Source organism: Schistosoma mansoni, chromosome W, assembly GCF_000237925.1.
Source record: "Schistosoma mansoni strain Puerto Rico chromosome W, complete genome".
Lineage (NCBI taxonomy): Eukaryota > Metazoa > Platyhelminthes > Trematoda > Strigeidida > Schistosomatidae > Schistosoma > Schistosoma mansoni.
In genome coordinates, this window is record NC_031502.1 from 45,224,955 (window position 1) to 45,242,480 (window position 17,526).

General features: G+C 35.6%; 1 protein-coding gene across 1 annotated transcript; it reads left to right on the forward strand.

Annotated features, from left to right (window-relative positions):
• Window positions 1–1,673: 1,673 nt before the first annotated feature.
• Smp_180380 (putative origin recognition complex subunit) lies at window positions 1,674–17,019 on the forward strand (the record flags this gene model as incomplete). Its single annotated transcript, XM_018789866.1, has 6 exons — window positions 1,674–1,974; window positions 8,611–8,644; window positions 12,983–13,081; window positions 13,583–13,766; window positions 16,514–16,894; window positions 16,999–17,019. 6 exons carry the CDS (start codon window positions 1,674–1,676, stop codon window positions 17,017–17,019), a joined length of 1,020 nt encoding a protein of 339 aa, XP_018655266.1.
• Window positions 17,020–17,526: the final 507 nt, after the last annotated feature.

Below are 17,526 nucleotides of genomic sequence, written 5' to 3' on the forward strand. Positions count from 1 at the left end.
ACTTAGAGTACGCAGATGGCATAGTCCTGTTTGGTGAAGACGCTGACAAAATGCAGAGTCTTCTGTTAGAACTGAGTAATAATGCCAGGATGTTTGAAATGCGTTTCTCCCCATCTAAATGTGAATTGTTACTCCAGGACTGGCCTGCATCAACACCTGAACTAAGGATATGGAGTGAAGTAGTCGAACGCGTCGACAACTTCACTTATCTTGGAAGTCTGATCAGCCCTAATGGGTTGGTGTCTGACGAAATCTCAGCACTGATTCGAAAAGCTCGTTTGGCTTTTGCCAACTTACGTCACCTATGGCGAAGACAAGATATCCGTCTATCAATTAATGGACGAGTATACTGCGCAGCAGTTTGTTGTCTTACCCTACAGCTGCGAAATGTGGTTATTAAGAGCAGAAAATACTCGCAAGTTATTTGATCATATATGTCTTAGGAATATTGTTCGAATCTGCTGGGATCACCGGGTAAGTAATAGTGAGGTTGGACACAGGGTATTAGGGAATGATGGTATATCAGTTGATGAGGTAATAAATCTTCATCGACTGAGATGGTTAGGCCACGTGTTACGTATGCCTGAACATCGATTACCACGACGCGCTATGCTGACTAGTGTAGGGGATAGTTGAAAGAAAGTTAGGGGCGACCAAACCAAAACGTGACATCAGTCCTTGAAGTCAATGACTTCTAGTCTGAGCCATGTTGGTAGATGCAGACTACTTGGTTGGGGTCTGCGCGACTATCGTAACCAATGGTTGGAGACTCTGGATGATATGGCTCAGAATCGATCAGTGGTGTATGTGTATATCATCTTTGTCTTCCTTTAAACCTTGAGAATAAAATTGCTTCATAACTTCCTTCCTATAATATATCCTTATATATAACTTATCTTTTATACACTACCACCACTAAATTAACTACTTCTATGAATTTGGTGTTTACCTTGTTGTACTAATGAGGTATGGCAACTTGGCCTGATGCATATATGTGCCTGGTCCTACGTTGTAGCTGACTGGCTGACTGATTTCCGTTATCTTGTCGTATGTTATGTGATGCTCTAATACTGGCTTACTATACACTGAACAATGGTCCTGGTGTCAAGATTTCCTATTCTTCCCTCCATCGAGCGCTGACCATCTTAGAGGACATTTTAAGAAAGTCCGAAAACCGAGATCAAATATTGAATTTTTTCTGGCATGGAGTAGTGAATTACTGGAACTCTAGGAGAACTGGCAATATCAGCACCTGTTAATGCATTCAGAGCGAGGTTGTATCTTAATGTTACTGTGACTTCAGAGGGTTAACATAGGTCGACGAAGTTCATATCCTTACTACTGAGGGCTGGTTGTGCTGGTTTAAAGGTCGTAATGGGTTTTCGCTTATCAGTCATCAGTTCGTGTTTTACTTTTCCACATCTTAATATAAAATGAGTGAATAAAAAATACAACTGGTGGCCCATTATTTTTATGCTGCAATAGCTCTTTTGCTGAAGAATTCTGGTGCTTCTAGCTCTTCTATCATTTATCGAGTATTTTACAATATGGATGAATACTGATGACTGAACTTCAAGGCTTTGATTTTACCATCAGTAGTTAGATATTAATCAGACTGCGTATAACCTTTTTTGTTTTTTAAAAAAGTTTATTTACAGGATATATACTTTACAATGGCATTCACACGGAGGACATCTAGTAGGGCTTGCAAAGAAGTGGCTATGGCTCGCATTGTTGCCTGTTTAAACTCACCACAAGAACTTGAAATCATCCTTAAAAATACCGGGGTCTTGTCTTCAAAATCTGGTTCCTGTCTAAGACCTCGAAGAGCAACGTGTACTGGTACTTTGAAGTCTCCTGGTAATTTTTTTTATCTCGTTTTATCGCTTTTAGTTAAAAAATTGTCAGAGCTATGTTTATCTTCACCTCAAAGGACCCCAAAGTCACTTTCAAATGCAAGTTGTTTGATTAAAAGTAAGTCATTTTATGGTATGGTCGAATTAATATATATAATGCATACTTGTCACAATTGGTGACAAGTGCTCAACGAAATAAAATTAAACGAGAGACAATGAGATAATGGATTTCAAATCGAAGTACGATCACGATAGATTTAGTTCACCATATTATTTGTGTAAAAAACAGCAACAGAGTCGTTTCTAGTCTCTATTTTTATCCCTTCCTGATAACAATTCTGTTGAATTAAAGTCTCTATGACCCCTTCTAGGCTGTTGAATTGGGCTGCGTCCCTTAAGTTAGTGGGAATGAACGTGGAGCTACGGTGCCTAAATCAAGGTACTGGCTATAGGAAGTGAATTTAAGAGAACTCAGTTACGATAACTCTGATCCCCTATTGTACGTGTACTCCAGAATATTAAGAAAGAATGATGGATGAAGTTCGTTTTTTGAGGGCACAAAATTCGTTGATTTGTGGTGCAAATTTTGGTCACCAAACGCGGTGGGCGTATGCATGAACCAAATACTAAAAGTTCATAAAACTCTGTTCGATTAATATGTATTCAGTCAGTCAGTCAGGTACAACGCAGGACCAGGCACATATGTGCATCAGGCCAAGTTGCCATACCTCATTAGTATAACAAGGTAAACACCAAATTCATAGAAGTAATTACATCAATAGTAGCAATATAAAAGAAGGATTGTGTATAAGGATATAATACAAGAAGAAAGAATCAGCTCGTAGAAAGAAATGTATAAAGTAGTTTTGATCTCATAGTTTAAGGGAAGACAAAGATGATATACACATACACCACTGATCGATTCTGAGCCATATCATCCAGAGTCTCCAACCATTGGTTACGATAGTCGCGCAGACCCCAACCAAGTAGTCTGCATCTACCAACATGGCTCAGACTAGAAGTCATTGACTTCAAGGACTGATGTCACGTTTTGGTTTGGTCGCCCCTAACTTTCTTTCAACTATCCCCTACACTAGTCAGCATAGCGCGTCGTGGTAATCGATGTTCAGGCATACGTAACACGTGGCCTAACCATCTCAGTCGATGAAGATTTATTACCTCATCAACTGATATACCATCATTCCCTAATACCCTGTGTCCAACCTCACTATTACTTACCCGGTGATCCCAGCAGATTCGAACAATATTCCTAAGACATATATGATCAAATAACTTGCGAGTATTTTCTGCTCTTAATAACCACATTTCGCAGCTGTAGGGTAAGACAACAAACTGCTGCGCAGTATACTCGTCCATTAATTGATAGACGGATATCTTGTCTTCGCCATAGGTGACGTAAGTTGGCAAAAGCCAAACGAGCTTTTCGAATCAGTGCTGAGATTTCGTCAGACACCAACCCATTAGGGCTGATCAGACTTCCAAGATAAGTGAAGTTGTCGACGCGTTCGACTACTTCACTCCATATCCTTAGTTCAGGTGTTGATGCAGGCCAGTCCTGGAGTAACAATTCACATTTAGATGGGGAGAAACGCATTTCAAACATCCTGGCATTATTACTCAGTTCTAACAGAAGACTCTGCATTTTGTCAGCGTCTTCACCAAACAGGACTATGCCATCTGCGTACTCTAAGTCGATTGGTGGACCCCTTGGTAGGAGATCAATGCCCAAAAATTCAGTCGACGAGGACGTTATTTCCAGCAATAAGTCTATAACGAAGTTTAACAAAAGTGGAGATAATGGACACCCTTGTTGGACACCATTTGAGGTTGCAAAATCAGATGACAGTTCACCACAATCTCTCACTCAACTGGTAGTGTTCAAATAAAGAGCCTTCGCAAGGTTTATGCACTTCTGAAGTACACCTTTCAATGACAGACATTGCCACAGAACTTCTCGGTCTACAGAGTCAAATGTTTCTTTTAACTCAAGAAAAACTATCATTGTCGGACGCCGATAAGCGTGCCTGTGTTCTACGTCCTGGCGAATGGCGAATATGTGGTCGATGCAGCCACGACCAGGTCTGAAGCCAGCCCGATTTTCTCGTGTTTGAAGTTCAAGAGTCTCAGTTAGGCGTTCGATAATTATTGAGGCTAGTATTGTGGACGCTATATTGGTCAAACCAATCCGTATATTATATGTAAAAATTATCTTTTAAACAATATCAGCGATTGAAATTTAAATAATTCCAACATTTCGTCCAGCACACTTGTCTGGACTTCAGGGTATATATATATATATATATTTCGCAGGATGATTTTGACCCTATCCTATATATTGGGACGATCAGCGATTGAGGCCAGTCAAATGTGATTACGTTCAACTCCCAGATTTTAGCTAAAAGATCACTCAGCCTGATTGCTAAAACTAGACCACCGTCCTTAAAGAAATTTGGAACCAATCCATCTGGACCAGCTGCTCTTCCTCGTTTCAGATCAGTTTGAGGTTTTTTAATTTCAATTAGAGTCGGGCAACCTACTTCAATGTTCCATTCAGGCTGTTTGGGAATGGTGGGTAGTTGTAGAGTAGCTGGAGGCCAGCTGAATCGCTCCTTAAAGTGTTCCCTCCGTCGGTCTGAACGTCTGGACTGAAAGCAGATAAGCATAATCTTTTTCGGCGATTGCTTCACTTGCACTTGGCTTCTTAATTCCGGTTTCTTTTATCAACCTGTAAAGCTGTCTTGTGTTACCTACAATGGTTTACTTTCCAATACAATCACATCTTGATAATAAAGGAGGGCTTACTTCACAATAACTGAGTGCACAAAGCCGTACATTGGGGCGGATTGAAGTGCCTCAAGGTTTGAAACTTATTTAATATCCCCTTCCCCTATACGGCTAGTCACAAAGGTAGGTATCTCAAAATATTCTATTTACAATAGTTTAGACAAGCGATTGGGTGTAGATATTAGCCCTTCATTCATGTTAAGATGATGAAGGGATTATGTTCAGTTACACAGTGATCGACGAATCACAATCTCTACCTACTACGCATTTATATTTTCATATTATATAAAGTATTAACTCGAGTCCAGTCACGTATTTTGCGCTGTTCACAGCGACATCTGTCTACTTACTATTTTACCGAATACATGCCATTTATAATACACAAAATATTCAGTTAACCTGTTTAAGAATTAGTATCAGATTTCTAGCAGTAGATTTTACATTATGTATCTTTTCATTTATGTTTAAAGATCTTCATCATATTAAAAGACTAATATTTGAACGAAGAATATTCTTTTCGATAAATTCTCTTCAGGTTCTACAATTATATATCCAAATTAATAATCCGAAAGATGGCCAGGTTAAGGGCAAAGTACATCGTTTAAAGTCTAAGCATGTGAATTTAGGACTTAAACAAAATATAATAAAATAATATGACTCATATAGAATGTTAATTTGAATCAGCTTATATGTTAAGTGAACATTTAAGATCCGTGATCAGAATATGGGTCGGATAGGGCGAGAGAAATAATAATTCAATTACACTTCGATCAAATGTTTAGTTGAAGACCATATTGTGTAAAAATTTATTAGTAAGACATAATAAGGTGGGATGAATGAGAAGTAAATGAATCATGTATTGGGGAAATTAGTAGTGATGTTTAACCAATAGTAATATTAATAATAATGGTAATAATAATAATGACAACAATACAAAGTGAATGATTTCTTCGAAAAGAAGAATTTCTCTGAATTCTCTTTGTTTTTATTCAATGACACAATGGGTTATTTGAGTAATACAAAGGTTTGCGAATAAAGATATCAGAGACAATTACATTGGACTACGAAAGGTTGTAAGTACGATAGTCAAATTAGGTCATTCAATAACTATGATTACTACTGATTAATTGGCCTTGAGATTGGCCAGGGGAGAAGAAGCGGTTGAAGATATTTCTTTTGTACTCATGGCTCCGGTTTCTTAATCCAGATGGCTACTGCTTCAGCCGTTTGAAGGACTTTAAGTCTGAAAAGCTTTGGCAAAAAATTAATGACCCAATCAATAACTGAAAAAGATTGGTTTATACTGGCACTATGACCAGTTTGCACTAAATAGGCCAATATCGAACTGTTAACTTTCTTCACCAGACCTTTGCTTAACCACTCTGGGAGGTGTTTTGCGAGCACGAAAATGTGAATTCCTAGGAGTTCGACCAATATAACTTGCTCCACAGGAACAGTCGAACTGATAAATACAAAATGAGGTGATCATTCTAGGTAATTCATCTTTTAGCCTCAGTGTCACTTTTGGGCGCTTAGAAAAAACTAATCGTAGTTCTCCGATGTTGAAAGATTTTTGGTTTGTTTTATGCAATCTCTGGGTTAATGTTTCGCTAGCCGCATCATCTCTGAATTGTGGGCGCATGAACAGGGAAATGTGTGCGCTGCCCTGTCCAGGTATTTTTTCTGTTTAAGTTCCCTTTTAATGATCCATCAGCTCTCAGTTAAGAGAACGTCCAAAAAGCTATTCTATTATCTCTCTCTTCTTCAAATGTAAACTCAATGGCTGGATGTACTTCATTAAATTGCTTAAGAACCTCTTGCTGTGATGTATTATCCTTACAGAGGATGAACGTATCATCCATATATCGACAGTAAAATGTGAATTTTTGAATAATCTTTTTGAGTGGACCATTTTCTAGTTTGGCTAGAAAATATCAGCTAATATAGGGCTCAATAATGAACTCATTGCAACACCATCCGTTTGTTTATATATCTCATCGTTGAACATGGCCATAGAATACCTTCATTACATGTATTCTCAGTAATTTTGTTCTTTGTGCTCTTTTGCAAAGCTAAGCTAACTTTTGTTCAACAAATTAATGTCATCCATGATAGTAAGAAACAAAGGATTAGGTTTTATTTAATACTTGTTAGGTGAGCAGATGGGGCTTAATACACGGATTTGATACAATTCTTATTATTAATTAACATGATTACCATTTGTTTCAGTTGAGACAGCACTCAGGTTTATGTTTGACGGGCAAAAACACTTAAATAGTTTGATTTCCTAATCATGTTACATGGTAATAATAGTAATAGCAGTAGTAACAATAATAATAATTTCCGGAGTTTTCATCTTACTACCTAAACAAAAGGCAATGCTTGATTATACTTCCGTTCGCTGCAATTTCTGTAATTATATATTTAAATAATTTCAAATGTGTAGTTTATTAAATACATTGGACTTAAGGTAAATTGAAATTTTACAAATATTCCAATTGAAAAGTTCCTAGAATAGTAATAAAATTTGTCGGGTTATGGCTCATAATAGATCTCTCCTCTCTTATAAACCTTCAGCTCGTATTCTCAACAGGATTTATTTATACGTGTCGCTGATATAATTTAAGACGTGCATAACTTCTCACAAATATGTCACCTACTAGTCTACTGAAAGATGATTTATAATTATTTTGTTTAATTCTTAACATTATCATCTGACATCGAATAACTTTCTCTACTATTTTTATGTAGTGTTACGTAGTTTTCCATAGCAGTTATTTTCATTTATCTGTATATTCGGTCTTTTATAGAACATTGATTTGTAGTGTGATACATAGGTAAATCAGTTAAGTATATCCAGTTTATTTAAATAAGCCAGAGGTTTCCGTATAGATCGGTTGAATACGTAATTTGTAAGTATTTAGTTTGTCATTACTACATTTACAAGTAATCGTGTACGATTATTATTATCATTAGATCTGCACTCCTTTAGAGCTTTAACTGAAGGCTTCTTTGAGTCTAGTAAATTTTTTCAGATTTCATCTATCAGGAAAACGGCCACTCAACAATTGAACTGTCATGCTAATCCATGTTAAAAAATAAGCACCTAACCAATCGAATAAGTAAATTTCAAAGGTAAAAATATTTTAAACTAGTCAAATTAATTATTTCGATTTGGGGAAATTTGTCAGAATTTTAAAGTTTTCTTAGTTTAAATTACGAACCGGTCCTAGCTGAGCCATCATCAAAACCAAAAAAAGCACTGGAAAGAGGTTTTTTTTTCCAGTACGGGACTTTTCGGCAACACTCATCTATGACTTCACCACAAGTGACCGAACTCAAAACCTTATGTCCCACGCGTGAATTCCTGACCTTTAGACTACTGAACTGCCATCCAGCGTTATAAATATCTAACTTAAGTCAATCTATCATAAAACAAGTAGATGTGAGCTTATTTTATGTATTATCGTCCTTTCACTACAAATAATTGATAGTAATTTAGTTAAGGTATCTTTACATTTTCTGTCACTCATATCCTTACTCGATTCCCAATTAAACCATTTGAAAATTTGTCACTTATTTATATTCTCTCACTTTTATTAATATGCACTCCTTTGACGCGCGCTTTTGATTTGCTATACTTTGTTAGCTAATATACTTGTGGAATCATCCGGCTGTAATACTGAATAGCCCTTTTTCAACTGACTTTTGTGAATGTCCTCAGTTTTTAACCACATCCTTTTTAAAGGATACTAGCAAAACAAAGACCTCAGGGATGATCAGTAGTTGTAGTTTTGTAGAAGTAGGAATAAAATGGAAGCGTACTGAATTTAACTAGTTTATATATATATATATATATATATATATATATATATAGTCATTGGATTTTGCATGTTTTCTGGTCCTGGATAGATGTAATAATAACTACTTTTTAAATTTCATTTTCCAGGAAGAGGAGATACCTTAAATACGAACTCTCAATGGTAGGTTATAAAAAGTTGTTCTTAAAAATGTTTTTATGGTATTGCGGTTTAGTATTTGTTGGTTTGGTCGTTCATATATATATATATCATATTTTATTAAATGTCATCTATGAATATAGCTAATCTTTTGTGTGGTGAAACTCCAAGCTAGGTACTTGTTCGTGTTTCCGTGTTTTATTTTCTATTACAACTTCTGGAGTTTGATTAGTTTAATTCAAACCGTATTTCGCAACCGTCTAGGATATATGAAATCGATTTTAGATTTTCACCCTATTACGAACTCATATTTTCGTAACATATAGCTGTCAATAGATTTGTGTAACCTGTTTGTGGGCTTTTTGGGGAGCATAAAGAAACAAATATATAAGTTTGGTAGTATTAATAGTAGTCTAGTCAGTCACACCGAACTTCTGGAATGAAGACGAACAATGTGAATTCAACTCAGTTTGTTGTTCGGAGTTATGAATAAAATGAACAAGGTCTCGATTTCATTGGATATCGATACTGAACCTGGTCGTACGACTGTTGATAATTTTAAATCCCTCTGCCTCACCATTTATATGTATGGGATACCATTTTCGCATATGTTTGTTATGAAGCATAATACTCAGTACTCAGTTTGCTACCATCACCTATCATTTACAATTAAGTCATGAATTGAACAATCAGACATAGCCTAGTATGCTTATTTTATTCGGTGAGAAATTAGCAAACCAAAAAGTAAAGATAAGCAATACCTAAGTAAACTTCTTGGCATTCCGTTTTCTATAGACCTTTAATTATGCTATTATGTTAGTAAAATCCGAAGAGATAAACTATAGTGTAAAGTGTAAAGTTCAACTAAACTTCAAATTTCAGCCATATACGTTATTCCAAATTTATTGAATATTGCTTGCACCATACTTTTAATAATACAATCATCATATACGTTGACATAGTTTTCTATAATCATCTCAACAAGTGTCACTCTGCGCGTTCGAATTCAAGTTCACTATCCCGGACACTTCAGAGAATATCTCGTTAGTGCACGTTATACTATTCTTAGGGGTGATTATAGTCATATCATACGAGCACACCAAACGTTGACAGAGAACCAGTCTTTTGTTAATTATTTGAACCTGGTGTTTAAACATTTTGGTAATGTGATCATTAATATTGCACCTGAAGGTCCTTATCCTGAAGTATCTGACTTTATGTTATTGACTGGTAAGGAGCGGGGTCATAAACATTAAGGGTTGTCAAGCGTTACCTAAGCATTCACCCCATATTTCCCAGTTGTGTATGGGGGAACTCATCTGAGTAAATCCTATTTCCGCCATTCGTCGGAAGAAGTTATCACCTAATGTCATTAAAATTTAGGCAGACTAGCGTCATATTACATGTATCAAGGTTTGTATATATTTTGAACATTGGGATGTCGTAACGTTTTCTGATCTCGGAGATTAAAGCATTATGTAAAGGCAAATTTTACTAACAAACTGATAACTTGTGAATTTATTTATGTTCATACATATTACTGAAGTATGGGGAAGCCTAACATTCAGAATTTAATTCAGTGAAGAGTCAGCGACCTATAAAATTGATGTTAACGTATCGTTCATGATATTTAATCGCATTATTTTCAGGCTAGTAATTCGCACCTAAGTGTGTTATTTCATTATAAGAGAAACCCATTCTTCTGGCTAGTGATCATGCGTCTTATACGAGTTCATTCGAGAGTTTGAGTCAATAGTCCTGTCTCTTCGGTAGTTTTTATTTTAGCACATTGCGTCATTGAATATCATTCATCTATCAACATTCCTTTCTTCCATTTGGAAAGTCGATTATTTACACATCAATTCATAAAACCTATTTTGTATCAATTATATTAGTACTGGTGTTAAGCTCATTTGTTTTAATCAAAAAGACATGTTTTATTAATCATAATCAGTCCGATGGATAGCGAAGATTCATATGATGAAAGTTCTAGCTCGACAAGTGAATCAAGTTTTTCGACATATAATTCATCAGATTCTTCCGACTTAACTGAACAACAATTTCAACACAGAAACAGATCGAAAGGTCCTATAATAAAGTCATTCCCCGTAAGGAGAACAAAGCTCAATTTATGTGTGAGTTAAATATCAACTTTTTATTAATTTTTGAGATAACTCTGTATATCTATTGGAATCGTATTCACAAGATTTATCTTGTGACTAAACACTAGGCTATAAGCTACATGTTAAGTCGGCTTACAGTAAACTCTATCAGAGCCTCCAGAGGCTCATAAAGAGCCCCAACCAATCAGCGATTAATTAGAAGCTATGCTACTAAAATAACGAGATCCTGATTGGCTGTTTAACACACTGCTACTATGGAAACTCAAGGTCTCTTAATTACTATAAAACCCCTGTATTTTCTGTACATAAATGAACCCTGTAGTAAAGTGCTTCCCTCATACTTTGTGCCTTTTCTCTGGTCTTCAAGTCGCTGTATAGTTCTAGCTCGGGGGTACGGAACTAGCTCAGGGAAGCGAATATAGCGTTCTAATCGACTAGACGTAACACTACACTTACCTAATTGAAGAAACCAGAGCATGTGGGTCATGTTTGAATGGTTAACTTTATATGTTCAGTCAGTTATCATCAACGTAGAGCCTAACAAAGATGTACATTAACTTAAGTTATCATACTACACTAGCACGATGGAATGAAAATAACAACTTAAATCGAGTTTGAAATAATGTGTTAGCAATGATAATGAGTACGACTAAACATTCGGAATATAGTTCGGAAAAGTAGAGCGGAAATTCATGTAAGAAGGACAACCGGAGTTGAAGATCAAGATAAATATACAGAATTACTGCCCATACGCTGTTGTGAATAATTCTGAGTCTTAGGTGGAGTTTTGTCTTCTGAGGTGGTTGGTTTTGCCGTGAAGCTATCATCGTTCTTCTGAACAACATCATCAGCACAAACTTCAGGTAGATGTCAAGTGTCCTAATCTTTCCACATATGACTCACAACTTGCCCTGTCGACCTCGATCTTGATTGATTGATTGATTGGTTACTCTTCAACCTGTCGTTGCATACCTCTTTATTTTGATTGTATCTCCCTTTGTTTTGATTCTTGGTTCATGGTTTTTCTGACTGGCAGATAGATTAGATCGATTTTGATATGCTTGTTGATTATTGATTGAGTCCCAAGCTTTTAAAGATTCTCTGGTGCTTTTGGTGTTACCACTATCCATGATCTTGACATTTTTTCAGTTGAATGTGTGTCCACAGTTATCCACATGCATTTATATAAGCAAATATATTTCATGGCGTTTGGCTGCTAATTGATGCCCTTGCAGATGAAACCTCCACCATTTCATAATTTTGAGTCATTTCACGGAGTTTCTAAACACTGACAACGGCTATCGTACTGGTTCGAACCGGTAATTGTACGTCTACCAACATTACTCAGAACAACAGTCAATGACTTTCCGTCATATGAAAATTATATTGACAATGTTTAGACCATTGAGCTCATGCTTAGTGCTGAGTTCGTGGAAGAAATCTCAAAACAATAATAGTATGGATTTCATCTTCACTCGTTAGAACAAAATGGATTTGATTAGACTTAGTTGCGGAACAAGGTGGTTTTAATTAGGGCTTTTTTGAAACCTTTTCTTTGCTTATTCAAAAGTACTAAATTAATATATTTCTATTTCAAAACAGTTCTACTGATCATTACATTAGTTCGTGTTTTCGGTATTTCATGTACAAGATAATCCAAGTAGACAAGTTTTGCTGTAAAAAGATCAAGTTTAGAGAGCACTTCTTTAAAATCATCCATAAGATTAAACAGATATTTATTAATCAAGCACATTTAATTGTCAATTTTATTATAATTACGTTGATCACATGCGTATTTCTTTGTGTGTGTTCATAAAGTATCCAGTATTCGTATAATAATAATTGGATACCTCTGAACGATCCACATTGTCTTTATTGTAGGCCAACAAAAGCTCTATATTGGCTCATAGGAAGCGCACTCTTAGTCAAGTGTCCCGTGGTGAGTCTTTTCTTAATTTAAGGTAAGTCAAACCTTTGAATTTTTAAGTGTAGCTCATAGCTTTTCCGTTAAGTTGATTATCCATACCGAATTTGTTAACTTGTTAATTCTAAGATTACTATAAATTTATTACGGTTGACTAATGACATTTCACATTTTACTATGCTGTTCTTGCAAACTAAGCAGTAACGCAAATTATTTATGAAACTACTTATTTTATAATCGTAGTTTCTACGATAATGCATTTTCTAATCAAAGGCATATTCAATCAACATTTCATTCCCTTAATTTTTTATATAGTTCTACGAATTCGGAATATGGATGGTTACCTGGTCGTGAACAAGAATTTGAAAATATTTATACATTCATACTTAATAAACTATCTCAAAATTCTGGCGGGTATATTTTTTATAGTTTTATATCTTATGTATAATACTAATTTTCACTATCGTACCTATAACTCTTTCGGATAAAAATTTTCTTAGAAAATGAATTAAATAAAAATAGAAAGCGGTTTACTTCAGTGATATGAGCGTTTAAGTTATTAAAGATATCTGGTCAAGAGTTCAAACTCATTACGTTTCTATAAATAAGCGGAGAATACCCATATTATGCTGCTAATACTTCCAAACAAATAAATGTAACTTCTGCTTAACATACTTTTATTTTTAACAGTAGTATAAGCATAATAAATATAATTTCACTTTTCACGTCTTTGCACTTAACACAGGCCAATACATTCCCACTTCTATGCGGGCTACTGTTATATTTGTTTATCTGTGAATGTAATACTATTTGTATTATTCCCATACGTAAAGTGTGAGTGTTCTTTGTTAATAATTCTTTTCGAACCTTGTTGACATGTATATCATCTTTCTTTTTAATATAATTTCTTTACAGCTGTATGTATATATCTGGTATTCCGGGTACTGGTAAAACAGCATCAGTTCAAGCCGTGCTGTCTACGATGCATAAATTGGTTGCTGATTCAGGTTTGGAAAGCCAGATACCCACATTCCAAGTAATCTATGTTAATGGCATGCGTGTCAGTGATCCTAAACAGGTTTACGTGGAGATATATGAAGTAAGGTACATTGTGTTCTAACCATTAATATGGAGATGTTTTCTTTAACGTATTAACTTTTCCATCCATTGAAACTCATTAAATGAGTTTATATGTCAATTATTGTACCTTAGTTGCTGAAGTTCGAAATTTTTGTGAAACTACAATCAAAATGTATAAATTGCCCGCACGTCGGTTAATCGAGTAACTGCATTATTCTGTTCAATGTTTAGATATTCTTGTGATCATTATCTTGGCTACCTTAGTGTTAGTATTTTGGAGTAAGAATGACAGCTATCTGTCCGATTCATTCTTGACCTCGTACATCCATACGTGGAATTCACAAATAAAAGTGAGTTTCTAAAAAGCGACATAGAACAATGGGATGTCGCATAGATATAACTCGAATTGGAGTCAGTTAAGAAGTAGCTACTCCCCTCCTCCACGTCGTAATGATATCCCTAATGCTTTATGCTTTTTTTAGTCAGTCATGGTACAATTGTGCTCCCGTATGGCTAAGTCATAGCTATAGAGGTTCACTGTCTACGACTTAGTGTTTGCATGTGAATTCGTTAGCGTAATTTCAAGACAACACAAATTATATATCATACGTTTTAATCACTGATAACAGTTACAGATCAAAGTGTGGGAGCAATGAGGTCATCAGAAAGTAATAAAGAAAGAAAATTTATCACTGATGATGATTAATAGAGGCTTTAAGCCGTTACGTATTTGTGAGAAAGTTATCCTTCCTTACTACGCACGCCATACTGTAGTGAACGAAGACTTGGTGGAGATAACCAATTTATTGTTTAATACAAATTACAGGAAGTCTTCGTAAAATATGAAAACCATACATTAAATACTTCATTTGCACATCTTCCATCAATTGTCTCTTACAAATTTCGTCGTTCCTTTATTCCTGTTGTTATTACAATCACTCTCTGTTTAAATTCCTGTTATCTTCAATCTCAAACTTCTGCTGCCAGTCATTCCACTTATGATTGATGTTGTATACTACTTATGTCTGTCAACAGAAGTACCATATACAACAATACTAGTTAACATTCTGAACTCTGGCAAAGCAGAATAACTAATTCAAAGGACATCTAGTGAAAAATCAGCTTTTGAAAATTGGTAGTTCTGTTCGCTTCTAACGAAACTTTACAACATGGGATGAGGATTAATAGCAGAATCCAGAACCTCGGGGGTCGACCGTCTCCTTCAGTTTTCCAGGTTAGAGAGATAACATAAGCTAAAAATATTGACCACTTTAGGAGAACATTGCTACTGTAACATTCCTGTTTTGAACTCAAACTGCTATCATGACAATAGCTCGTGTATTGTTTTCCATTCTTTGATCTATTTCTCTGTCATGATGGAACCTTAAAAAACAATCGTTACAACCAACATAGATCCTCATCTGTCGGTGATAGGCAAACACGGCCATAACGTTAGGATATTAGCTGTTGTTTATATGTTTCAAACTCATTATTAGTTTGGTATTATTTTAATTTCTCATAAGCTATCTGTCAACTAACTTACGCATTAACCAAGATAACTTATGTTTGTACTGATTAGGTGTATATTTATTTTCAGTATGGGGGTGTAGAGATTGTTGAATTCCATCGAAATCATGGACCGATCAATGTTATAACCTGGAAGCACAAGACGGCCTTTTTTGTTCTAGTATGAGACTCCTCAGTAGTGCGCATCCACTACCCCACACGCGGGACTCAAACTCAGGACCTTCGGTCTCGTGCGAACATATAATATCCAGACCACTGAGCTGTCGTACAACGGTGTTAATGTTTAGCTTCATCCAATTCACAATATTGCGCGACCATCTGTTTTCGGTGGGTCGATGCCTTACACCTAACACAGTTGAACTCCACTACAGGTCAAGCATTCGCGCGGGACTAAAGGTCCTAGGTTAGAGTCCCACAAGCATTTTTGTTGGTAAATTAAGAGAAAATAAGTAGCATAAGCAATGATCTAATTTTATTGTTGACGCAGTAGCTCAATAGTTAAGGCGTTCAAGTCTCAACCATCAAGTCCCAAATTTAAAATTTGCTGCTCCTACCTCGGTTTATGTAACCAGGTAGTAAATATCGTTAGCCTTCACATTTAGAGTATGGCGCACACACGGGTACCTGGTGAATAAATTAATCATACTTATGTATTATTTGACTTTTTCGTGGAGGTGGTAAGCGAAAGAAAATCGTTGTTAAGTGGTATTATTTAGTTACTGTACAGTCGTTCGAATTCGTTTACTGTAATGTTGTAATAAAAGAAGATTTGGTTTAGTATAAACCAGTTTATTGTATTATGCAAAGTCACACAGTGTATTTATAAAATATGAAAACGATACATTAAATACACTATTTACTCATCTTCATTGAGTTGTCTCCTACAAACTTCGTCGTTTTCTCGTTCCTGTTTCATTCCGATGGCTTTCTGTTTTCCTTTCTCTTCTCTCCATTTTCCTCTTTTGTCTGTAGGAAATATGTTTTCGATTCCTGATATACACTACTTATATCTGTCCGTACAAGTAGTATACATCACAATATGATGATACAAAACGTAAAGATTCATTTTAATAAGACTGTAAATAGGAAAAAAATGGGCAAATCAATTACATCTCAACATACTCATGTACAGTTGTGTGAATCTTCCATTTTATTTGAAATAGAATGGTTTGCTATCATTGTACTGTATGTCACTAGCACATCTGACTCTAGTAGTTTGATTTCTGTTTCTTTTTTTAGCAATTAACTGGTTTAACTGCAACTGCAAAATGTGCTTCTGACTTGTTAGAAAAAGAATTTTGTCATAATGTAATCAAAAAAGTACCTCATGATGAAATTTCTGAAAAGCCAGTTGTTTTAGTCATTGATGAATTGGATTTGTTATGTACTCGTCGACAAGACATACTTTACAGTCTTTTTGATTGGCCTACACGCCATAATAACCATCGTGTATTAATAGTATTGGCTATTGCCAATACTATGGATCTACCGGAACGTTTACTTCACCCACGAGTGGCCAGTCGTTTAGGCTTAACTAGACTTACTTTTGCACCTTATTCTCACGAACAACTTGCTCAAATTGTGCGACATCATTTATCGTCTTTATCAAATATGTTTCAGGTAAGTTTTTTGTTTTCGATAACTATTTTTAGAGCTCCCTTTTATTTTCCTATATAAAACTATGTCTAACTCAGTCTTTTCGATATGCACTATATCCTTTCTAGTGTAAAGGTTGTCAGAAGTGATTCATTTGGAATATCTGTCTCAATACTGTAACTCGAGTTCATAAATATAACTAGTTAAGTAGATAGATAAATTTCAACCACATAGATTTACTTCTTATTCATTTTATCCTCCAACTAAAAACTGAGTGCATTGATCACTAACCCAGTACCCCCTCATTCATCATATTAACAATCATAGAACTTAGTTATTATTTATTTCAGTTATAACGTTTCCCATTGTTTTGTTAGACACATGTCTCGTAGTCATTTGTGTTTGTTTATTCTATTTATTTTAAACACATAAACATTGGTACAAGGAGGAACCAAATATTTATGCGCTACACAAATCATTCGATTCATGTGAAGGCTGGAACACTGCCCGGGTGCCCAAACCTAAACAGATGATTTTCTTAGGGGGCCCCACATCCCGAGCCTTTGACCTACAGGTCTATTCCACGAGACAGTGGAGCAACGTTAGGAGATGCAGTCCCATGGTAGCCTGTGACCAACAACAGGTCCATACGCCAT